At 37.0% G+C, this 26745-nt stretch overlaps 1 protein-coding gene across 7 annotated transcripts in view; it reads right to left on the reverse strand.

Annotated features, from left to right (window-relative positions):
* LOC111512544 (protein fem-1 homolog CG6966) overlaps positions 1-26745 on the reverse strand; it is a 452752-nt gene that overhangs the window by 86498 nt on the left and 339509 nt on the right. For 6 of the 7 annotated variants that reach the window (XM_074179254.1, XM_074179257.1, XM_074179255.1 and 3 more), the window contains one exon: positions 24034-24453. The exons of the other annotated variant lie outside the window; for it this stretch is intronic. In XM_074179254.1, coding sequence (XP_074035355.1) covers positions 24034-24453 — 420 coding nt within the window. The remainder of the gene's footprint in view (positions 1-24033; positions 24454-26745) is intronic. 7 annotated transcript variants of the gene reach the window in all.

The raw sequence follows: 26745 nt of genomic DNA on the forward strand, positions 1-26745 counted from the left end.
TTGTGAGGAAGTTCGCATATAGGTATGAACATTTGTTGCTCCGAAAATTTGATGTCTCGTGATATTCTAGTCAAAAAACTATATCAACATACCTGTGAAAATACTGAAAAACTTCAAACCTCTTCGTCATTTCCTCGCAAAACACAATTTTAATTCTTATTTCATTCGCGATTAGTTTACGGTTCTTGCCCAAAGCAAATGGTGCGGACCGGCACCCTATTCCTTAGAAGTATTTCAACTATACCATTTCTTTCGAGAAAATAATTTAATTTTTCAAACCAACAAATAATAAAAATATTGAAATGAAATTATCCATAGGCTTTAAATTATTTCCAAAATTATTTAAATGTATTGATATGTATTGTTGAAGTGAAAATATATATTCAGCTGATTCAATTATATATTAGTGTCAAAACAGCATTGACACCGAATTGGAAAGTTTTCATTCAATAGACGTACTTTTGATTTGATGAAATTATATTGTTTGACTCAACGGAATTATTTTGAGAACTCAATAAATGTTATTCTTGAAATGATCCACAATTCATTTGACTAAGTAAAAGACCTCTTGAATTGAAATATTAGAGAAATTAAAATGAGAATTTCATTTTGTCTCCGAAAAATTATCATCTAATCGATACAATACACACGTCGTTTGAAATGAACGATATTTAATCAAAATGATGAAATAAATTAGACTAAATAAATTTCTTTGAAGTAACAAATCTTTTTTCCGTGTACCTAAAAATGTCAAAATTAATAGATCACACCACTTTCTTTCATTTATGTTCAATAACTCCTGAATTTGATAATACTAAATAGTTCATGATTTTGTTTCACTTGATAATTTCGGTCAAAATATTTCAATTTATTTATGGTAAGTGAGACTTACGGATCTTCAAATATGATGCTTAACGGACATTTAACCCCAACGATACCATCAGAGTCAAGGTGAACAGGCTAGGTATAGAATTTTTTTATGTATAATCAGACCAACATTTTTGACTGTGAACTTAGTTTTGAATTTATATTCTACCAGTGCTTCTTATTCATACTTGATTCCGTGAATTATTGCGTCAACTGGAGGAATCTCTTTATATAAAAGGGATTTCACTAATGATACTCTTGTCTTGTCAAACGTTGATTTGACAATTTTTCCAAAATCGTTCTTTTCCATGGTCATTCGGTAGCCGGGCGGTTCGACGTGGGTGCTTTGTTCACTCAGACAATTGTTCGATGTGTGAGTTGATGCACATAGGGTATTTCACTTTTCTAGCCGGTCAAAATTATTTTTGTAGTTTTTTGTTGGGTTGAGTTATTTATATTGCGATTTGAGTTGAAACTAAGTGTTTTTCAGCAAATAATAATAATTATAATAATAATCTTTACAAAATACAATAAGTATTACTCTACAAAACATCACAAAAAACAGTATTTATCTATATTTTCATGAATAAATCAGTATTCACAGAATTAAAAACTCTCTGTTACAGAAAGATCTGGTAGTATGACTTGCATTAATAAAATGATTTCAAGTCCAGGGTTCTTCATCGGATTCTTCATCTTCTTCTGCTTCCGATTCTTCACAGTTAGAAACTTCAGGTTTGGGATCAGCAGGTAATAGCATATGCATTGTTTCCTTCGAGAATGGCTGCGATTTTTTGGTAGGTTTTGGCGTAAGACTCGATAACAACGGATCAGAGGAAAGCAATAACCGATACAGAACATCAAAGTTGCAGTTTGTCCTGGAAAACTTTCTCGCAAAATTATATTGAAACATTCTAAAATTTTTATTCCTGGCTTCGACAGTTTCTTCTGAAAGCAAGCCAATTGGTAATAATGCTTTATCTATGACTGTTGCGCCATGGATCAAAATCTTATGCATTGTTGGTGTCATGGGATGCCAAGGGTATAACGAAATATAGAGTTTAGCAGTTTCTAAACAATAATTTCTAAATTTGTTTACATCGACTTTTATGGCCACTTGAAATCACTTCTAAAATAATTTTCAATCTATAGATGAGATCAAAGTCCACACTTGTTATTTCACTATCTTTTTGTGGATCTGCAAAAAATCTTCTACTTGTGTTTCCATCATTAGTGTTTTCGAACCCGGCTTTTGGAACATCTACTATTAACCCAGTTTCCATCCTGAATTTTTGTTGTATGTATGCTTTCCTTTCTTTGACAAAAGTTTTGTCTGCTTCGGACCGAAACTGCCACTTCTTTGTAGGAAAGTTGTAAAACACTTTCGAATATGCGAATTCTGGCATGCAAAACAGATAGACCAAAAGTCAACGCATCTTCATCAACATCCATTTTGACATTTAGGTCATTGAAGTGCGTTGAGGCTGCCCCGCATATATAACACCTCATTGTTGAAGAAGTTTGAGTAGTAGCATTGCACACCTTAGCATCTACCATAATTAGTTTCATTGTGTGCTTTACACTGGCTATCAGACCTTCCTGTGTGAATTGGGTGTTTTGTAAATGACTCTTTTGGAGGGTAACACTTTTTTTCTCTCTTTGTAGAATGCTATAACTGGGGTAGAGCTTTTTGTTCGAATATCTTATTATTTGGAATTGCTTTCTTGAAAGGTTTGCTTCCACAAACATCGTCAATGCTTTTAGAGGAGTTAGCTGATCATTTTTGACTTGTAAAGATGTGGAATATGCTTTCCTGTATTTCCTAGCTCGTTTTGGAGACTTTGTAATTTCAGAAAGCACATGTGATTCATTTCTATCACCAGATGTATGTAATGATGACCTCACAGCATGTAAGAGTACTTCCTGATTTACAGATCTCCGTATTTCATTTGTTTTTCTTCTCTTACTTCTGTCAGATAGCTCACAAAATGGTTCTGTTGGACGACATACACCTTTTTGCAATGACACCTTTGGTATTTCAAAAGTTCCTTGCAGCCATGTAGTATTACTGACTAAAAATTTGTTTTGTGTTCTATTTGCCTTCAACCATCTTCTTTGAAATTCACACTTCAAATGTGAAATTTTATGTTTCAAATGTTTCATTTGAACTTCAGAAACATTTTCAGATGATAGAATGTCAGTTTCCAAATAATTCAATTTCTCTTCAAAAGTAGGCAAGTTCTGTTGCTGCATTTTATCAAATAATCCTCTTCGAGTCACGACTCTATAGTTCGAACCACCAGGTATACCTACACAAAGTACAAATCATGTTACCCACGAAATAATAAAAGTTGAGAAATTAGATATGTATTACTGTCGCCAATAAAGTGAAGTTAGGTTGTAAAGAGGCAAAAAGTGGCAACTACTTAATATATCTGGATAATATTCTTGAACTAATCTATGATATACCTACATTCAAAAATTTTGCTCGGAAGCACCCGGATGTATAACTTTCAGACTCATAAACATAGAAATATATTAAATGTTCTTTCGAAAAGAGTACATACTTCAAGCTGACATTTACACCAATCATCAAGCATATATCAATGCAAACTTATCATATAAATATGTGATCTTACCTGAACTACAACCGTCCATAGATGTTTTCCCCATAGAAATTCACCAAATGTATTATTTACGTGGATATCCACCTTACAAATATCGCCACTAAGTCGAGCGTGCGTGCCACACAACGGAACGTTTGACTTTTGACTAACATTTTACACGATTGAGGCACTGAGTGGGGCAGAAAAGGGTTACTATCTGGCTCATAGTGGGTGGCTGAATTTGTTCTTTGTAACAATTTTGAGATATTGGACTTTTGACCGGCTGGAAAGGTGAAATACCCCTATGTGTGATGGTTTATGCCCCAGGCTGAACGCTCGATTTTCACTTGCTATCGTCCAACCTGTGTTAGGAATAACATGTTAAACGTAAGATCTCTTTAGTCCTTAGCTCGCACAAGTTTCAACTTCTGAGGGTTGTCGTTCGTAGGGGTGCGACAGCTGGTTAACGGAAAAAACATATTTTAAACATATAAAATGAAAATCTCATTAAATATTACAGTTTCACTGAAAAGTTAACCATTGTGGCTTTTCCAGGTAATTTTTTTTCATAGAGTGTAAGTATGCTCAAAGAGGTGGTATGATCCATAACACCAAGTAACTTCTGTTGAAGAATGAAGGAGAATACAATTTTGGTTTTGTAAAACTTCTTTGTATAATTCAACACAATGGTTATTGGGTACAGCAAATGTTTACTGGCATTTCACACAAATTTCGACTTCTGAGGGTTATTGTTCGTAGGGGTGCGATAGCTGGTTAACGGAAAAAACATATGACATAACATATTTCACTCAGAGTTCGCTTTAAATTTGTCTTCAAAAATTATGAATTTTTCGGTTTATTTTCTCTCTCTACTGTTCATTTTGTACATATTTATCGTTTTCTCTTTTATTTGCTATTTTAGGGTCCTACTTTTTAGTGATTTCAGTGTTCTTGAAATATCAAGGATAATTTCCTTATGTATAGATAAAAAATGTTTGCGCAAAACCCTGGCTACTCGACTACACTTTTTATTTTGATAGTTTCCATTCAATTGTTCTTTACTTGAGAAAACCAGTTTTCTACGTTAGCGTTACTAAATCTGGTGAAGTTTTAATCTTTATATAAAATTCCCGTCCAAAGAGGGAGAAAATGGATATATTTCTTTAGATTTGCATTTTGAAGACAAATCTAGAGCAAGGTTTGCGAACCAATGTAAGTAGTTAGTTTAAGCCGATTTCAGAACCTCCCCCCACCACTTTTAACCTTGAAATGACCCCTACGTCACACGAAGTACCGAAGGTGACTTTGAGGAGTTATTATGAGTTTGACCTTCAGCAACCTTGACCTACGTCTTATGGCAACGCAGATGTTTTGAGTTTAACCTTGAATAACCTTCATTAACTCTCTATATTTTCGACAAGATGACTTTGATCTCGATTGAGCTCAAGCCAATTACGCAGATTCTTTGTTGTATAGATGACTTTGAACGATTGTTTTGAGTTTGCCTTCGAACGACCCTGACCTACGTCACACAACAAAAATAAGGTGACTTTGAGGTAATGTTTTAAGTTTGACCTTGAACGACCTTCATTGATCCACGTTGTTATTTAGAATATTCGACTTTGAACGACTTTCAGCCACATCGACGAAGAGACTTTTGGAGTGCGTTTTCAGTTTGACTTTGAGTGACCTTCTGCAATATCATGTTCCTTTGCTGGTGTTAATTTGAGGGCGCTCGTGTATTCTCCTTCCCTCCCCCACTTTTTGAATGAACATATAAAAGTGACGTCACGATCTGTTGTTTGTATATAACATCGGGAGCGAATTCAACGGTATATGAACATTTTTGTGAATCCCTAGAGAATTGTAATGAGCTCTACGCAACCGAAAGGTTGTTGTTAGAGGGTGACAAATATCACGGAAGCGACTGTGAGCGAATGTGAAACGCCCTTAGTGCGGTTGGATAATTACCATCCAGCTCTCGAAATAATGTTCACTGTCAATTTTCAACAAGTAACCGAATCGTCCGAAGGTAAGCACGTTACTGCATTTGACTTCAGGAGAGGAAACTTTGTGGAGCTCTATAGAATGATATGTCAGCATTCGTGGACAGATATTCTATGTATGGATAATGTCGACGGATGTGTAGATAGTTTCTATGATTGCCTGAAGGCCGTTTTTGAGAAATGCTTGGAAAAAAAATACTTTCATCCAGAAGTTGTGACTTTGATTGATCGAATGGTGCAAGTTCATAACACCTTGAAAATGAACATGGAGTTGTTTGGGAGGTACATACTTCAGACGCAGGAAATATTAGAGGTGAAGTCTTTCAACAGCCAAAACCAAATTGTTGATCAATCAAACAACCTTGAAGAGGTATATAGGACATTCATCGACATGTTGTCTGTAAAAGCTGTGGAATTTCAGGAACGTGACTCAGATATATTATCTACATGAATATGAAAGATTTCAGTCATTGAACGAATAATGTGTTCACAGGTTGGACTCTGGAGAAAGTTGTTTTTATCGAAGTAAACATCAACAAATATAGTTCTCTCAGTGGATCCTCCTACATCAAGCTTCCAGAATTCATCGCTTTGAAAAGGGCAGTAGTTAATGTGGAAAATGAAGATCATTTTTGTTTCGCTTGGGCGGTGACATCAGCTCTGCGACCAGCGCAAACGAGAACTTCTGAAGTAGGATCATATCCAGACTTCAGAGATGTACTTAATGTTGAAGGTATAGATTTTCCCATGAAATTACGTGATATTCCAAAATTTGAGAATATGAATGATGAATCTGGTAATAGCCACTATTACTGAATAAAAGATCTATCAAGGTTAGTTTCATCACAAATTTCAATCCACGGGCATAGGATGTATTTTTGTGATGGGTGATTGATGTATTTTTCAGACGAACGCAAATTATTGCGACATCAGTTGAATTATTGCAATTTTATTTGTACCACCATTCCCACAACGCAAGTCAAAATTGATAAATGTGGTAGGGCCATACCGGAAAATATATTGAAATTTGAAAATTTTGAAAGGCAGTTGAAAGTCCCCTTCATGGTAGGTATATGCTGATTTTGAATCAATTCTGAAGCCTATACATACAAATGAACCGGATCCAACACGTTCCTTCACAAATAAATCATTTATTCACGAGCCATACTCATTCTCATACCGAATTCGTTCTTTCGATGATTCAGCCTTCAAATTTGTTCTATATCGTGGGGAGGACGCTGCCAAAGTATTTGTAGCCAGACTGGAGTCTGACCTGAGGGTCATCTACTTACATATTTGAATCGTATCGTGTCAATGAAGCTATTAACAGCATCAGAGGAGAATGAATTTTTAACTGCTGATAGTTGCGGTATTTGTGAGAAACCCTTCGAATTGGGTAACGTCAAAGTGAGAGATCATTGTCACTTAACGGGAAGGAAAAGATATGGAGCTGCACATTCTCGATGTAATTTGAATTACAAGTTACCGAATTTTGTTCCAATAATTTTCCATAATTTGAGCGGCTATGACTGCCACTTGTTCATAAAAGAGTTATGCATTGATAAGAACAAGGTGGAGGTTATCGGTCAAACAAAGGAAAATTACATTTCTTCCACTAAGCATCTATTGATGGGTACCACAATAGATAAATTTGGTGAATTGAAAAAAACAATTCCTAAAGCTGAGATTCATCGATAGCTTTAGATTCATGGCGTCATCACTGCAGCAGTTAGGGGAGAGCTTGTCAGATGAGCAATGTTATGAAACATGGAAGTGTTTTCCGGAAAATGAAAAATTTCTTTTGATGAGACAGAAAGGAGTTTTTCCCTACAGATTTGTCAAAGATTTGACCACGTTAGATTGTACTGAGCTACCATCAAAATCCGATTTTTATGATCAATTGAACGAGAAACATATATCTGACGATGAATTATGAGAGGGCAAAATGTGTATGGTCCTTGTTCGAGTGTGAAACGTTAGGGGACTATTCAGATCTGTATTTGGAATCAGATGTATTAATTTTATGCGATATTTTCGAAAATTTCCGTAATATATGTCTGGATAAATATAAATTAGATCCAGCCCACTATTTCACCTCTTCAGGCCATTCTTGGGATGCCATGCTCAAATACACCGGTGTAGAGCTGGAATTGCTTACGGATATTGACATGATAACTTTTTTCCAAAAAGGTATTCGTGGAGGTATTAGTCAGTGTTCTGAAAGAAAGCATATTGCTAATATTCGTTTTCTGCCAGATTATGATGAAAATGAAGCATCATCATTCATCACTTATTTGGATGCTACGGACATATATGGTCTCAGTATGTCCCAACCATTACCGACAGGTGGGTTTTCATGGCTATCCGAACAAGAAATTCTTCAACTAGATATCATGGGTGTTCCAGACGATGGTCCTAAGGGTTGTGTCCTGGAAGTAGATGTCCATTACCCTGAAGAACATCACGATGCACATTCGGATCTGCCATTTCTTGTAGAGAGCGTAATTCCACCCGGTTCAAATTTAAAAATACCCAAATTAATACCTAATTTGAATGATAAGAGAAAATACATTGTTCATTATAGGGCTTTGAGGCAGGCAATTGAAAATGAACTGAAAGTGATGAGGACTCACAGAGTTCTCTCATTCAATCAATCACCAGGGTTGAAGAAATATGTAGACCTGAATACCCTAATGAGAAATCAAGCTACAAATGTTTATCATAAAAATATTTTCAAGACAAGAACAAATGCTGTCTTTGGAAAAACAATGGAGAACGTTGATAATAGAAATGACATTCAGCTTGTGACCCATTGGGAGTCTATAAAGCGTGCCACTGGTGCGAATGCTCTCATCGCTCGACCAAATTTTAAAACACTTTCAATTTTCTCAGAGGACTTTGTCGCCATTCATATGGGTAAAGTGAAAATAAATTAAAATAAACCCCTATATCTTGGATTCAGTATTCTTGATTTATCTAAAACAGTTATGTATGAGTTTTTTATAAATTCATAAAAAAATATGGGTCAAATGCTTCTCTCCTCTACACCGATACCGACTCTCTCATTCATAAAATTTTCACGGAGAACTTTTATGATTTCATGAGGGAAAATGTAGAGAAATTCGATACATCCAACTACAAAGTTGGAAATCAGTTTGCTATGCCTATAACTGAACCAATATTGGGAAAGATGAAAGACAAATTCCCTAATGATCCAATTATCAGTTTTTATGGTACCGGCGCAAAAGCATATCATGTCAAGTCCAGTGATGAATTGCAGAAGGCAAAAGGGATAAAAAAGTCGGTCATATAAAATCAAATGTCACTTGATGATTATAGGAAAATAGTCGAATTGGGTGATACCATATTGCGTAAGATGGGCACTTTTCGAAGTGAGTTACACGATGTGTATACTCTAATGTGTAATAAAGTTGCGCTATCATACAAGGATGATAAGCGATTCATCATCCCCAATACCACAAAAACATTACCGTGTGGGCATAAGGATATTGGGTTCTACCAAACCAGCCCTGAGGTAAATTTCAAATTCCTTATCGACGCCCTCAAAACTGTGCCTAATCATGAGGCGGATTCTGATGAAAAATTAGATCAACTCATAAGATTATTGGGGGAACAATCAGATGATTAGTTAATTCAGCTATCATCATTCGAACTGCTTGTTCTAGCCTTCGAATATCTACCGAATTTAGTTGGGTCTCTAGCTGTGTTCATCTTCTCCAAATAAAAACTGTGAGTATATAAGTAATGTTGATTATTATGCTTTATTCTAATATTTTGTGAATTTCTAGTGTGCAGTATGTCTTCCTTCATTGACGCTGGTAAATCCCTGGAGGGTAAGGTCAACATCCTGCAGGACGTGGTGGTGCAGCAATCAGAGCAACCGCAGGATATCGTGGACTTCTTAACGGAATTCCAACTTGGACCTCCACTTAGCCCCCTTCCTGAAGAAGTTGTATTGGTAATGGCGGATCCAAAACCCGGATGCAGCTGGATCCTTCGACCACCCCTTCTCCTGAAACGAAGAGTACCGCCAAAGTTGCGAAGAAGGGGTCGAAGATTGTCGGTAAGAGAGCGGCACCGAGCGGTAGTGATGATGAGTTTGCTGCTCCCGAACCGGCTAAGAGGAGGCCCGCCGCTAAACCAAAACAGGTGGTGTCGTCGGTGAAGCCAAAGCAGTCGGAGCTGCAGAAGTATATGAAGATGTAGGACGAGTCTAACCCTTATCGACGGCCGCCAATGACCTCGACCCTCTGGCGGACCCCTTCCATATGATACCGCCACTGTCTCGAAGGCTAAGGCGACCAAGGCGAAAAAGCAGTCACCGACGGCTCCGCAGATGTTAACTGCTGAGTGCAACATCGAGCCAGCCATTATGGCATCTTCGGAGACCACGGCCGAGCCATATTATCAACTACTTCCCGGCCCCATAGCACCTCCGCCACCGATGCCTGCGCCAAGTGTTCAGTAGGTGACTTCTCCCCAACCCTCTGGCAGCGAGGTGGAGTTACAGTCATCGCAGAGGACCTCCTGTTTAGTCGAGGACGTGCTTGAATATGCCGAGAGAAAAAGGCAGAGCTGGTGACGATCCGGGGCAGCGATGAAAAATTGACGGAGATGGCAGCACGTAAACGACGATTTGAAGTTCGACAGGCGCAGCTAGTCGAACAGAAACGGCGTTTGTTGGCTGAACGAGGAGTACCGTGCTGAGGCGGATTCAACTAATCGGTACCGCATGGAGGTCGACGAAATGGGCGAGCGTGTTGAGGCTCTTAGGGAGCGGATCAGAAAAAAAGTTGATGTCGTTGGAACATAACCTTCATCTATTTCCTTTCCCTAGATCCTTTTTTTTCATGGAGTGCACGTGAGTTGGTTGGTGTACACAGGGCATTGCGTGGTTGGGACAGTGTCCACTTCCCTCCCTTCTTTCCATTCCGGAAAAAATATCTTGTGAACACTTCATTCCACATCATCCCCAATCCTTCCCCACTCCTTCCTACTCTATCTCAAAAGTATGAAAGTAGGAATTATCTGATGCCTCCCGGCCTCAGTTACCATACTACATGTCTCTCCAAGAAGGTTTCGTTCATTCGATCACAGCACCTCACAACATTGGATTTGAATATATGAATCATGATTATAGAATGCAGGTGCTGCATGTAACCGGCAGCGATGAAGCGGACATATCTGATGGCGAGTACCCGGATCCTAACGGATGGTGGGATCCTGACTATTTGGACGATGACCCACTGCCTTGGGGAGACGATGACGATGAGTCCGAGAAATTCGAGAATAGTCCTCCACCATCCCCAATCTTCATCGAGGATAGTCCTCCACCATCCCCTATCCCGGTTGATGAGGTCGTCAATTCACATGACGATATGTAATAGTTTCCTCATTTGTCCCACTCTTAATCCTTTCCTTCCACGGAGTACACACTTTTTGGTTGGTATACACGGGGCACTGCGAGGTTGGGGCAGTGTCTTCCTCCCTCTCCCTTATTAGTTTTCCATAATAATCACTCAGAGTTTCTCATAATAATCACTCAGAGTTTCATGAAGATTTTCATTCTTGTTGCTTTCGAATTTCAAACACTGAATTGTTCTACATTTACACTTCACCCCCTGGAAATAATAGCAATTAGTTTGTTGATTTTTTTTCTAAAAATAAATTCTGACAAAAAAATCTGCTTCTGCTTTTTTCCAAATATTATGCTGACATAACTACAAATTAGTCTATTTGAAATGAAATTAAAGTAAATTTGGTTGAATGAAAATCATTCAAGTAAAATTTTCCTCCTGAGTTGCCTGCAAAGAGAACCAATTGATGATGGTCCATAGAGAAGATGGACTTGTAATTATAGTGTATTTTACTTCATATATATGTGACGGATGATATCTGAGAGTGATAATACTAATGCGTGATGATAGAATCTGCATAGTAATCTCAAGTTAGGAGTAATCTTTATATCTCCAACTTCTAAGTCGCCTACAATCGAGGGGTTGAGCTGCAAGCTACGATATCTGGGAATAAACTACATATCCTCAACTCCTAAGGTATTGTTGACTGAGTAGTTGACCCAGGGTCAAAACATTTTTCGACCCGTGAAATAAATTAATTCCGAATCCGCGGATATTCCGCGGATAAAACCGCGGATCCGCGGCCATGACCGCAGATCTGCGGTTTTATAGGCAAATTATCCGCGGATCCGCGACCGTGACCACGGATCCGTGAATCCGCAAAATAATTTTAACGGCAGCCATGAATTAATTCGCGTGTCGAAAAATTTTTGAATCGGAGCGAATCGGACCACATCTGTTTCCTATATTTATCTCGCGAATTATGATTCATTCAACGAATTAAGTCGTGATTCATTCCGCCGCGGTTGCGAATCAGCGGTTGCAACCGCGTCATAACTTTAAAGCAGAGTGTATTTAATGTCTCACGTACATCGCGAACTTTCATCGATTCCACGGATCCGCGGTTTCATCCGCGGATTATTCGCAGGTCCGCGACAGTGGCGAATAATCCGTGGATCAATTCATTCATTCTGTCATAGTCGCTGATTCGCGGTTGCACCTGCATCATTATTTCAATGGCAGCCGCGGAATTTGCTACAATGATCATGATATTTGGGGCAGGGTGTAGTTGATATTCATTCTCAATTGTAAGATATCCAATTTCATACAACTACTTTCGTCATAACTATTTTCCGTGTAAAATCGAAAATAGACTAGTTATTCAATGAAAATGTATATTTTCAGCTGTAAACCGATTTCATATTCTACTACTATGTGGAAATTTTCCAACTTTCATTCATATGAAAGACCTGAGAGGAAGAGTATCATGCCGTGAGACGATATTCTCTGGTGTACTACTACTACTACTGTTTGACTTTCTTATTAGTCAGTGGGCTATGCTTGAAGACTGGCAGTCAACAATCTAAAGCAAATGAACTTCAAACGTTCAAGCCAGTCTCTATATACCTACACAGTAGGTTTAATGGACTGACGCCTATCAGAAAACAACTACTCCCCTGGCTAATACCACGAAGGGCGTTGGATTATATCCGACAGGCGTCAGTGCAGGAATCTTCACAGAAAATTTCCTGCATATGCAATTGGCAATACAACTGAAAGAGTCGACCTTCAATTATGGAACGGGCACACTTGCCCGTTCTTGCCCACTAGATGGCGTGACATTTTGTGATGTTCGCTCCAACTTTGGAAGAGGAATGAAATACTCTGAAAGAATTCAGATTTTCAATTGTGGAATATCATTGACTTTAGGTCGATGATGGTCACTATCTTGCACTGATGAGTGGCTAATAAGCCCGAAACCGGTCTGCAAGTGTGCCCGTTCCATAATTGAAGGTCGACTCTTTCAGTTGTATTGCCAATTGCAAATGCAGGAAAATTTATGTGAAGATTCCTGCACTGACGCCTATCGGATATAATCCAACGCCCTTCGTGGTATTAGCCAGGGGAGTAGTTGTTTTCTGATAAGCGCCAGTCCATTAAACCTACTGTGTAGGTATATAGAGACTGGCTTGAACGTTTGAAGTTCATTTGCTTTAGATTACTACTGTTTGTATATATAATGTAGCCCTGAAAATGGCTGTTTTTTGACCAGAAGGCCCACGGTTAGTGTATCACAGGTTTGACACTAATAATAATAATAATATTATAATGAAGGCATAGAATGAAAAGGCGTCACAGAGAAACATTAAACATTTGTATATATAAAATCTAAAAAATAATTAAATAATAAAGTAGGTATAAAATATGTTGCAAAAATATTCATAAACATATATTGAAGACATATAGAGTTGCCTATCAGCTGGGACAATTACAATTAAAATATTCACCAGTATTATATGGTTCATTTTCTATAATAATTTTTTTAATTTCTTTCTTGAATTTGCTGATGTCATTAATTGATTTTATTCGAGTTGGCAATTTATTGAAAAATTTTATACACATGTAGTGAGGACTACTTTCTGTTATAGAGAGTCTGTGTAATGGATACATGATATTTCTCGTTCTTGTTTCATGCCCGTGTGAAATATTATAGGTCAAAAAGGTATCTTTATTTTTGAAAAAATATATTAAGCATTCATATATATATATATATATATATATATATATATATATATATACATTCATATATATATACATATATATATATATAAAATAAATACAACAATAAAAATTAATTGGCGCTCCGGGGCGACTTCATTGATTCCAGTGACGCATTTGCTTTTTCAGCTGCAGGAAAACCCGGAAAAACCTGCAGCACCACATCATCTGAAGATGTTGATCTAACAATGTCCTCTCTCTCATAAAACAAAATGTAGGGTGTCTCCAGAGGCTCCAATAAATTCAATGCATTGCCAAAACACTTCGTGACACGACTATCGTCAAACTTAAACCAGTCCGTTTCTTCTTTGACCAAGGCGTAATAATGACCACATTCAACGCCAGAACCACAGTGAACAATGACTGCATGAATATTATAACAGTGGTCTGCTAGGTTAAAATGTTCATCTATTTCGAACCTTCCAAAGAGTTTCTTGCTTCCGTTAGAGGTTGAGTCTTGTTTGAAATATATATATATATATATATATATATATATATATATATATATATATATATATATATATATATATATATATATATATATATATATGCCAAAAATTGTCATTATACTATTCTTCCGAAAACACCCTCTACATGATGCTATGTAGGCCATGTTTAACATAACCCGTAAGGTTCTTTTTTGTATTACAAACATTTTTTGAACATCATGACTACATCCCCAAAACAAAATTCCGTACTTTGCCACCGATTCGATATTATTTTCATTGAGTTTGGGTGGAGATATTTGTTTGTTGAGAGCTCTTATAGCATAAAGCACCCTATTGAGTTTCATACATAGATCTTCTATATGTTCTGACCAGGTCAGAAATTCATTGATATATAAACCAAGAAACTTTGATTTTGACGTTATTTCTCTGTCTTTTGTAACTATTTTAATTGTCGGTGGACATTCCAACTGCAACTGTCTTGAGCGAAACAATACTGTGTGGGTTTTTGATTCGTTAAGAATTAATTTGTTGCTATCAAACCATTCTTTTGTTTTTTTAAAGAGATTTTCAGTATTTTCTATGATTTTTGGGAAATTTTCACCGCCAATCAATATATTTGTGTCATCAGCATAGCTTGTTATGAACTGATCATTTCTGGTATTCATTGAGCATAAGTCATTGGTAAAGATTATAAATAGAATCGGTCCGAGAATGCTACCTTGCGGTATTTCAATATTTGATTGAAGTATCTGTGATTTATAAATCATTCCCTCACTTTTAATGGAAACTCTCTGAGTTCGACCATTCAGGTATGAACTAGCCCATTTCAAAGCGTTTCCTCTAATTCCATACTTCTCTAATTTATACATCAGAAGAGATCTGTCCAAACAGTCATATGCTTTAGAAAGATCTAAAAACATTCCTAAAGATAAATATTTTTTTTCAATGAAATTCAATACATGTTGAGTGAATTGGAAGATGGGTGACATTGTAGATCTACCTTGGATGTAACCATGTTGATTCTTACTGAAAATGTTACATTTATTAAAGAAATCTATCAGTTGTTCAGAAAATGCTAATTCAAACAATTTTGAGAAACTAGAAGGTTGACTTATTGGCCTATAATTTTCCATGAGTTCTATATCACCGTTTTTATATATAGGTGTAACTGAAGACACCTTCAGTTGTTCTGGGAATATGCCAAATTTCAAAGAGTTTTTTTACGATATACGTGAGTATTTCTTTCATGTTAGGAATATTTTCTTTGACTAATGCTGAAGGTATACCATCATCCCCGCTACTTTGTTTATTCTTAATCTTGCGTGATAAATTAATTAAGTCTTCCATAGACAAAGGTTTCAAATAAATTGACTGGTTGTTTTCATTTATATTACACTGAAATGGTACATCTGGGATATTTCTTATCATATTAGGTACAGTATTCGTTAGGAACAGATTGTATTCTTCTGCAACCTCTTGTGGTTTCCCTTTTATTCGACAATGAGAAATTTTATTACTATTACATATTATGCATGCTGACACTCTTGTGAAATTTGTGAGCGGTCTTTCACATGCCTCACACCAATACTGACCCAGCTGTATCATAGAGACCGTATCATGGGTGTTTAAATCTTGATACCAGCCGCCGTTATTGTTCCGTATCGAGTAAAATCGAAAACAGCACCAACATAACTTCTGGATACTACCATCGATCGTGTTGATTCTTACGTGCGCATCTGTCACACAATACAGGACCAGTCGATCTTCTAATGTGTCGATGACGTTGAGCCATCGGACGCCGATCATTAAGGCACCATCATCTTCAGATGAATCAGCCACAATACCTTCATCACTCAGGTCATCCTCGATGATATTCCCTTCAATAATTTCCTCGTGCTCCAAAACATTAGCTTTTTCGTCGGCTTCAATATCTGCCTCGTCTCCTATAATTTCAACTTCCTCTTCTACAATTCCCTCTATGTTGGAAGCCATTCCATCCCCATTCAATGACTCATCATCCGTCCAATTATTCTCATCATCAAGTGATATCCTAGATAATACAGCGGCGATTTTTTCGGAATTCATCTTGATGTGCTCTCATATACTAAGTGAGGTTCAGGATCGGACCTCGACTTTTATATGATTTGGTGGTGGTCGTGGTAGCGCCCCCACACTACTCCAACTTCTCGCTCTATACGATTAAAAGAGGGGGGGGTATGCCAGCCCAGTCGAATTCACAAGAGGAGCAGATTAGGAGACGAGAAATCCATGGTAATCGTATATCGACATACACCCAGATATGCCCTGGAATTACCTGCTGATTTCAACTCTACTTTGTCAATTTAATTCATTTCATTATATGTTGATTTATAAAATAAATAAATCTATTGCTACAATATTACTTGTATGATTTTTCTATTTCGAAACTATTTATTCAGCGAAGAATAATAGATTCCGCAGTTTTAGAAAATTTATAATGAAATTCAAATTTATTACATTCCACTTTATTTTTCATTAAGTACAATAATAATGCTACTTCACTAATGAATTTTCATTGAACCATGAGTTGTGATGTTCGGAGAATCCCAGCCATTTTACATATAGACGACGTCCTTTTCGTTTCAAAACTCGCTCCACCAAATATGTTTTGGGATCATGGGTTTTATTCAATTCCATACCATAGAAGGAACCTTTAATTGGCTGTCCGTTCACATCTTTGAGCGCATAAGTTATAGGATCTGTTCTATTTACTTTTAAAACTTTGAAAAGCTCAGTTGTAAAGTTTGCCGTATAAACTTTTTCGAATACGCCTTTATATTTACTGATTCGCACCATATCTCCAATTACAAATTTTATTTTTTCACGTTTTCCATGCTGCTTCTCTGATCTTGCATAAACTGTAAATTTTGTGGATGGTTTTACATCTGTAGGCTTCATGCCAATGGTACGATGAACTTTGTTGTTATATTCACTGGTAATTTTAGGAAGAATATTCAACCAACTGTGATGGCCTTGAAGTGAAAATTGTCTATAAATCCAACTTTTCAACGTCCTGATGACTATTTCCGCAATTGCAGCTTTTTTGTGCTGAATGCTGAGTAATGATTGATACGGTGCTCTCTCATTAGCGATGAAAATTTTGAATTATAAAACTCGGTACCGTGATCAGATTGTAATTTCCTTGGGACATGCTTCACATCTTTCAACACACTCGCCATAGCTGGGAAATGTTTCGCATCTTTCAACACACTCGCCATAGCTGCAGTAACTGAATCAGCAGTTTTATTTCTCAATGGTCTTGACCATACATACTTCAAATAAAAGTTGATTACTATGAGGATGTACCTATGACTGTCATTTTCTTCAGCATATGGTTGCATTTCCATCAGATCCATCTGCCACGAGTCATAAAATCCCTTTATCTTGTCTTTCGACGGGGAAATTTCGACGCGCCGGCTTATGTATTTCCTTGACAACCTGCCATTTTGCATCACTCATAATACTGCTATATGGCTTCTTCGAAGTGATGAAGTTGAGGATCCAGTTGGCTACAGTTCACGTGCAGGTTTAACGACTGACTGTTCAACTTCAATAACTCGCTCAGTTAAAGTATCAACCAACTCGGTTATAACAACAATTTGATTCTCCACATTACTGCTGAAGTAATGAGTGCATTTTTGTAAATGATGATTCGCAGTTCGGTATTTTTTTAATCAATGTCTTTTTTGACGTATCGTAGCGCTGGTGCAAAGAATTCTTGGAAATAGTTCAGGGTTGATTCCTTGGCTTCTTTAATTTGATCGTCAACATATCTTTTAGTGACAGAGTCTTCACCGTCTACAGGTTCACCAATATTCTGCAACCGCTCATTCTGAATGTCATACTCACCATGTGGTGCGAAGAATGAATCCAACACTTGATCTTCCAACAAGTGGTTTACCAACACCACCCCTTCTACGCCCAAATTTATCAATTGTGGTATGCATAGTTAGATCGTCTGTGAGTAACTGAGTCAGCTTCATACATCGTGTTCATTATATTACGGTCAATTGACTAATCCTTCTTCACGTAATTCCTCAATTATGGCCAATATTTCATTATCGTGGCCGGTATTTCCAGCCATTCGTGAACTCCAAAGCAATCGAAGGCGATCAACCAATTCTTGGAGTTTATTCCAATAAACATAATCTATATGCTTATTTCTGATATATTTCTTCTGAGTGGGTATTTTGATTATGCCGGCACCTTCTCTACTGGGGTTCTGTAGTGGGTCTCCATTGGATAATAGTGGTAGGATTATTTCTCGATATTTCTTCCAATTATTTGATAGTAGACCCTGTTTTCTCTCATTGTATTTATATGCTGCCTTCGTTAATTTGAGTATATCACCATAATCGGTCATATCGGAAGAGAGGATATTTTCCGATGGTACTTTCATGTTATATAATTTTGGGGTACCCTGATAAGTGGCAATATTACCATTTTCCTTGAACACAATTTTCTCATCGATGAACTCCACATCAGCTACACCCATTTGTAAATTTCCCGTTTCAGTGTTCATGTGTACTCCAAAGACGATATCGTATGAGGGATTTCCTGATAGTAACTTTTGTATGTGCTTTTGTACCTCATCACCATTATCAAGTACATTAGATGATTCTAAATCTGAAGTTGTCGATGGAGAAGCTTGAAGATCCTTCGAGAAAGCCTCTTCAAATTTCGGTTTTACCTCACTTTTAACTATATTTTTGGCAATGTGGTGTAACACTCTTTGTTGTCTGCTCCCTCAGTATTGGCAGATATTGCTTTCAAAGGTGTTAATATTGGCTCATAGATTCTTTCAAGTGCTGATTGATTGAATTTATTCCGAACGGCATCTGTTGCTTCAATTAACTTTCTTTTCAAACACATTTCATCATCATTTTTCCCTCCATAATTTATTCATCAAATCCTTTTCGATAACGTCCATCTAGCACTTCTCGATCCTTATCAATTACTAAAAATCCATATTTATCCTCCCAACATCTCGCACACATATCTTTAAATTGCTTGTATGTCACATCTGGTGACACGTGGTCAAAAAAAATATGATTGAGATTCATATCATCTTGTTTGAATAGCACAATAAAATTTGCATTATCTCGAATCAATTGTTTCGGGACTCGTGAATATGTTTGGGCTAGATAGAAGCAATCCACATTTTTGTGACGACACATACTGAAATATGATCGTATAACATCCTGTTTCTCACACATCACATCATCGAAAATGAATATTGAATCGGTTTTGGCATCTGAAGGCTCTACTATTTCACCTGCATTATTGGCGAAAGTGTAAAATCCAAATCCTTCAATTGGAGCTAATAATTCACGTAAATACTCATATTTGTGTTAATGAAGGGACTTTGAATAAAGATAAACATTTGAAAATCGTAATCTTAGAGGGCGAGTCAGTAAATAAATCATAACATTTGTCTTGCTGCAATTAGAAGGTTCGATAATCAGACCACGGATGGATAGTGGAAGTAAAGATCCATGACGTTGTTTCACAACGTCCGATCCGCCACCCACTTTTTCATCGAAATTATCGATGGAAAATTGGTACTTCTGCTTTAGTATGCACATTGTATGACAGTTGGAGACTATATAAGCAGGTCTCCATATCGACTCCTTTATTTAAATGGGGGTTATGAGCCGATGCAGATCTCCTGAGCGGCATTCTAATACATCTGGTACGGGATTGGTCAATTCCCTTCGAATTACACTTATCTGGCTATCAGTATTGCGGCCCTGGCACCAAATTGCAGAAAAGATTGGCGAGAGGTGATCCGGGTGTCAATCAACTGGATTCTGCATGCCGAAAACACGATATTGCATATTCACAGAATCCTAACAATCTTCCAGCTAGACACATAGCGGATCAGGAGCTTGCAGAAAGTGCTTGGAATCGATTCGAGGCAAAAGACGCATCTATTGGAGAGAAAGGAGCCGCTTGGCTAATTACGAATATAATGAAGCAAAACGGCGATTTGGTATGGGTTGCGAGTCCATCCAAGCAGTCACGAATACAGAAAAAAAGGGTCCTACCAAGAAAAAAAAATCAAAAAAACTATTGAAAGATTCTAAGGTGATAGCTTTTGGTTCTGGAATCGTTTAGAAAGTGCGCGATGTTCTACACATAGCGGGCGGAAGTGAATTTGTTGTCAAAAATTCTAAAAGAGCAGCTGAAATTGCACTAAAAGCAGCACACAAATATACGAAGGATGTGGGTGGGAAAAAGAAAATTCGCACACCGCGAATCATACCGATTCCTAAAATTAGTGGACTACTACCACTGATTCCAATTTTTGCTGGTTTATCGGCACTAGGTAGTTCAGCCGGTGCTATAGCTGGCATAACAAAAGCAGTACAAGCAGCGAAAGCTAGTAGGGAGCAATTGAGTGAGGCAAATCGACATAATAAAAACATGGAGGCAATCGCTCTAGGTAAACGAGGAAGTGGTATCTACTTGAAGCCTTACCGTAAAGGATTGAGTCTATTTGAAACCTCAAATTTCAGAAAATTCATAGATTTGCTACCTCAAAGACCTCTCTCCAACATTGACCTCAACTATCATGCTAAGAAAATGATGATTTCATATTTTCGGGGGGTATATATGCGTGACGATTTGCCAAAATCGGGACCACTCCGATTTGAATCTGCCATAGTAAATTTGGAGAGTCGACATGGTCAAGAAACACATTGGGTAGCATACAGAAAAAGTGACACTTCAGTGAAATATTTTGATAGTTTCGATGATTTACCCCCTCCAAAAGAATTGAGTCACTATTTTTATAGGGATTCAAATCCTATCAATATTATCACATATAACCATGAGCGTAAACAACAATTCAACACAGTATGGTGTAGTCATTTGTGTTTGGAATTTCTACAAAGCAAGACATGGAGATAACACCAGCGCAGGGCAGGGAAAGTATCAAGAGGATGAGTCATTCATTGATTGCATATTCCAGAGTACACACTTTACGAGAAATGAGTAAAGAACAACTCGCTGATATGCCGAAAGAGGTATTGATTGGGTGTGCATCGCATGAAATTGCATCTGTATGGGATAAGTTACCACAAAATCTACAAAATGATATTGATGTCTTAAAGTATCAGTACTGCGAAGACCATCAGAATAATTCCAGCGGAAATAGCAATAATTCCGATGTGAATGATGGTCCACCTACAAGAAAAATTTTCTGTTGTTATTGTAAAGTGAAGTCACACATAATGGGATGGATCATCTGGACAGACCACCTAAAAAACGACGATTACTCCACAATTTCTGCTGTCAACAATAAAAAGACATGAATCAGTGAAAATTCATCAGTCATGTCACGCACGTTTTCATTGTCGAGACACTCTAGCGAGTTGAGTACCAACTTTTACCCACCCATCGAATTGGATAGTGGCGCTAATTATGGTCTGGGCTTACACGGTTTTTATTCCTACAACTCCATATTCAATGTGGATGTGAAAAATAATGTTATCGCCTATTCTAAAGAAGCTAACTCACCTCCTATCATTATAAAAATAGGTCATATGCATGTAATATAAAATAGCTCATTTTAATTTTCTTCTCAATCTATTTTGATACCAGATCAATGTAAATGGGTTCACATGACTATATACTTTATACATTTTGAATAGTTCATAATTGAAAACGTAAAAATTACGAGACAGACTCAAATTAGGTAAAACGCAAAGGGATTGATAGGATCTTAGGATGACGTCAAAGTCCATGTCAACAACATTTATTTACATGCTGTTCTGTACTATTCTATTATTGTTTGTCCGTCTAATTAGAGTTTTGCAAGCAGTTATTTGGCTATTATCATTTTATCATTACTGTGAACGTCTCAGAAAATAAATACAATGACTGAAGCCGGATTTGTCATGGCACAATCTGACAATTTGCTGAGAATAGATGTCTTCATGATGACAAGTTTTTTCGCAAATCATCCCGATTTCACTTCAGCTGAGATTAGAGGCGTCAAAGCTGTAAGGTACTTGAATAATTATTGTGTATAAGTGTCTTTAATTTCAACTTTTCGTTCAGTTTTCTAGTTATTTGCTTTTACTAACATTGAAAAAGTGTACATAACATCAAATAATGTAGTGAAATGTTTTTTAAGAAAATGTTTACAATCACTTCTTATTCTAACCTGATGATATTTGTGTTTTTGGGTCCGAAAGATATTCTTATGGCGATTCAGCTATTGGATATGTTCAAGTAAATAGAGAAGCAAAAATATATGTAGTGAAAGCTCGTATTACTGCCGAACATAATGTTAAACAGAAGTGTTACTCTGTAACAGCAGTATGTGATGAAGCTGAACAGAGAATTTTCTCTGCAGAATGTGAAGATTGCGCAGCACATTCAGGTACATATAATTGATTGGTAAAGTATTATTTAGAGGGCACGAATGAGTATTAACACAAGTTGCAATTTACACATTTTGTTTCATAAAAATAAGAATCCCTCGATAAGCATTCAAACAATTGAGCAAAAACGATGGTGAGCGATGATCATCTGTGAAAAAATCAGTATAAAGCAGGAGTTGACAAAATTTTAACTCAGTATTTATCATTTCCTAACGCTGAGCAGGTGATGATAATTGATAAAGCTATTGATTTCACCATAATTGTTTCTAAAAAATGGAGTTGTGCTTCAATAGCCAGCGATTACAGCAGCGGCAGCAGTTGAATGCATTCGGTGGAGACTATGATCATGTGCATTTAAAGAAGAGAAAATCTTAAAGTCGATTCATTCCACGTATGCCCACCAAACGGTCAAGATATAGGCTAAGCGCTAGTAGTTCAAACTTTCTCAAATCTATTGGCTTTAAGGTGCGATATGAAAAATATTAATAACATGGCGACCATCACCACGAGTGATAAGCTTGAGGTATTCGAGGAGCCCATGTTTGATCATCTTCTAATCAGCCTTCATGAGCATACATATAAATCGTATGGATCACCATATTACAAAATTTCAGATGATATCCGAATCCCAATCAATTTTCAAGACCTTATTCTCGATATTGCAGACAGTTACATTTATATCGAGGGGAAGTTCACACCATCTGATGCCACGAAGCAGTACTACCTATATAATAATGCCCTCGCCTTCCTCTTCGACGAAATTCGCTATGAAATGGGTGGAGAGCAAGTGGCCGTTGTTCGAAAACCCGGCATAACTACCACAATGAAAACGATGATATCATTTGGACAAACACATGCAAATTCCCTACTACCAATAGGATGGGGTCTTGATGTGAATAAACAAGATAACAACATATCTGCAGTTTTATGAATGTTTCCACATGCCCCTCCCAACGGTATTTCCTGTTCAGTGGTGGCGGACCTCCATCAACGTTGCGAATATGAATCATATCTGTACTTGAATGACTAGATATTATGATTATGATATTATTAGTCAGTTGATTCTGAGCATTCATAAAGATAACGTATATAACTGAATATAAGTGAGTCTACTTGAACTGGTCGATTTAATTTGATGCCCTATCCTAACACCGGTATCCTTCATATTCAAATAATAAAGTATAATTGGAGATGGTTCAAAATAAGTTGTGATCTTCATCATTGAAAATTGGATTTTATTGAGAAATTATACGGAGCCCTATCAAAAATCATCAAAGGACAAAATATCCTTAGAATAGTCCAAGGAATGGTCCCTCAATTTTCTGCGGCATGTTTAATAAACACCCTGTATAATAAAGTTTGTTGTTCACAACTTATGAGCAACATTAACACGAGAGTCACATATGAAAAAAAGAGAGATTTGTATTTGAAGTACCTATATATTTTTGAAATTAATATTAAGAATATTTAATGTCGAAGAAAGGGTTCTCCCGTTTATAAATGAATTAAATTCTACTTACCATAAGAATCTACGTCCATCGTCGCTCCATAATCGATTAATAATTTCAAAATATCTAAACTCCCGGATTCCGCACAATCGTGTAACGCCGTGTTACCTTTGACACTTTTCCTATTGACACTAGCTTTCAAACTCAGTAAGTACCTAGCTATACGTAGATGTCCTTTATAACACGCGATCATTAAACAGGTATGGCCGTGTCGGTTAGCCACTTCGATGTCCGCGCCGTGTTGCACTAGGTACTTCACAATTTCTAAGTGTCCGTCGAAACATGCCGCCCTCAAAGGAGTAGAGTTTGTCCTGGTGGTTGTATTCACCTTGGCTCCGCAACTTATCAACAATTTGACAATGTCCAGGTGGCCGGCGGCTGCTGCGCACCATAGCGGGGGTGCGCCCTCTATCATCTCTCCGTCGAACATAACTGAAAGATTGGGATATATTTAGAGGAATTGAAAAAAAACAATTTTTAATCTTCAGCCTTCAGTTATTCGAGAAGATATCAATTTTTTTGTAGTGTAGGTATGAGTAGATTTCAGAACAGAAATACGAAGTTGAATATCCAAGTACTAGCTGGGGTAAACAAAATTAATATCACAAGGCTGCTTTCTGAAAACTATCAGGGAATATTCTTTCTTTATTTACTTTCACCCCTAGATATTAAGTTGTTTATCAGAACTCATTCATTTCACAAGCCATGAAAATACGAACAGAAAAAGTCCACTACTATATCGACTTATTATAACTATTATCATCGATATGTAAACAACACTTATATTACTGGAAAACAACGTTGAAACATATAACAAAAAAATGTGTGATTGAAGCAATTGTCGATATTTGTGCTTTCGGGAATCTATATTCTTTCGTTCTAATCTGTACAGCGCGCAGCGAACTGAACGTTATCACATTCAGGCCAGCCGCACATTATTCACTTTATTCAACCAACCTTTGAATCACAAAGACAGAAAACATTCTCACTTTCGAGAACACAGACGATTGTTTACTTGTGGCAACTGAAAAATTACAAGAAATTGAGATTGCTTTTTTAGGGGGGGAATAGATTATTTAGTTGTCGAGACTAAAAAGTTGTCAGTGTGCGACTAGTCTAATACTGACTGTATTCAATCAATTGATTCATTATCATTTGGTTAAACACATGATATAAACAACCAGTGTGAAGGTGGCCATGCGTTTTCATCCATGACCCCCATAGGTCGTTTCACCTTAATTATTCACATAGCTAGCCATGGAAATTTTTACATTGATAGACTCATTGCTGGAAACGAACTGATGTGATTGGAAATGATTCAAAAGATGATGAAAATCCTTTTTTTTTTATGAAATGAACCGCATTTTATTGAAATTGTACAACAACTGATAATAATAGAAGCAGAAAAATAATTCCAAAAGAAAATTCGTTACTAGGAATATTTTTTCTGTCAATTAATTAAATACACCCCCGACTACCCTTAATTCAATTTTCATTAGAAAATATCATAACTCCTTTCAGAAACACATTGCTGGGATTTTTTTTCATGAAACCATCGAATTTGGCATGCTTATTAACCCTAAAAGGGTCGCTGATTTGGTCTCGCGAAAGAACACCCCCGACTACCCTTAATTCAATTTTCATTAAAAAAAAGCATAAGTCCTTGCAAAACACATTGCTGGGAGTATTTTTTCAAGAAACCAATCGAATTTAGCAAGCTTGTTAACCCCAGATGGGTCGCTGATTTTGTCTCACGAAAATACACCCCCTTCTACCCTTTATTCAATTTTCATTAATCATAACTCCTTGCAGAAATACATTGCTGAGAATATTTTTCCATGCAACCATCGAATTTGGCATGCTTATTAACCCCAGAGGGGTCACTGATTTTGTCTCGCGAAAGAACACCCCCGACTACCCTTAATTCAATTTTCATTAAAAAAAAATCATAAGTCGTTGCAAAAACACATTGCTGGGAGTATTTTTTCATGAAACCATCGAATTTCGCAAGCTTGTTAACCCCAGAAGGGTCGCTGATTTAGTCTCGCGAAAGAACACCCCCGACTACCTTTAATTCAATTTTCATTAATAAAAAAGCATAAGTCCTTGCAAAAACACATTGCTGGGAGTAATTTTTCAAGAAACCATCGAATTTAGCAAGCTTGTTAACCCCAGAAGGGTCGCTGATTTTGTCTCACGAAAATACACCCCCTCCTACCCTTAATTCAATTTTCATTAAAAAAATCATAACTCCTTGCAGAAATACATTGCTGGGAATATTTTTCCATGAAACCATCGAAATTGGCATGCTTATTGACCCCAGAGGGGTCACTGATTTTGTCTCACGAAAATACACCCCCTTCTACCCTTAATTCAATTTTCATTAGAAAAAATCATAAGTCCTTGCAGAAACACATTGCTGGGAGTATTTTTTCATGAAATCATCGAATTCAGCGAGCTTGTTAACCCCAGACGGGCCGCTGATTTAGTCTCGCGGAAGAACACCCCCGACTACCCTTAATTCAATTTTCTTTTTTCTTTGTCGATTAATTTTACAATAGTTGCCCTTTCATTTGACGTGCTGTACGTCACAACCGAACCAAATATAATTGCAGTCTCCGAAATGAAGATATTCTATACAAATGGCTTTTTAATGTATTATAATGTTCAATATCAATCACTAAGTCAACATGAGAATAGCTACTGTAGATATTCAAGGTTTCA

Source organism: Leptinotarsa decemlineata, unplaced genomic scaffold, assembly GCF_025532065.1.
Source record: "Leptinotarsa decemlineata unplaced genomic scaffold, Ldec_3_MD MMD2_tig00004839_RagTag_RagTag, whole genome shotgun sequence".
NCBI classification, from domain to species: Eukaryota; Metazoa; Arthropoda; class Insecta; order Coleoptera; family Chrysomelidae; genus Leptinotarsa; species Leptinotarsa decemlineata.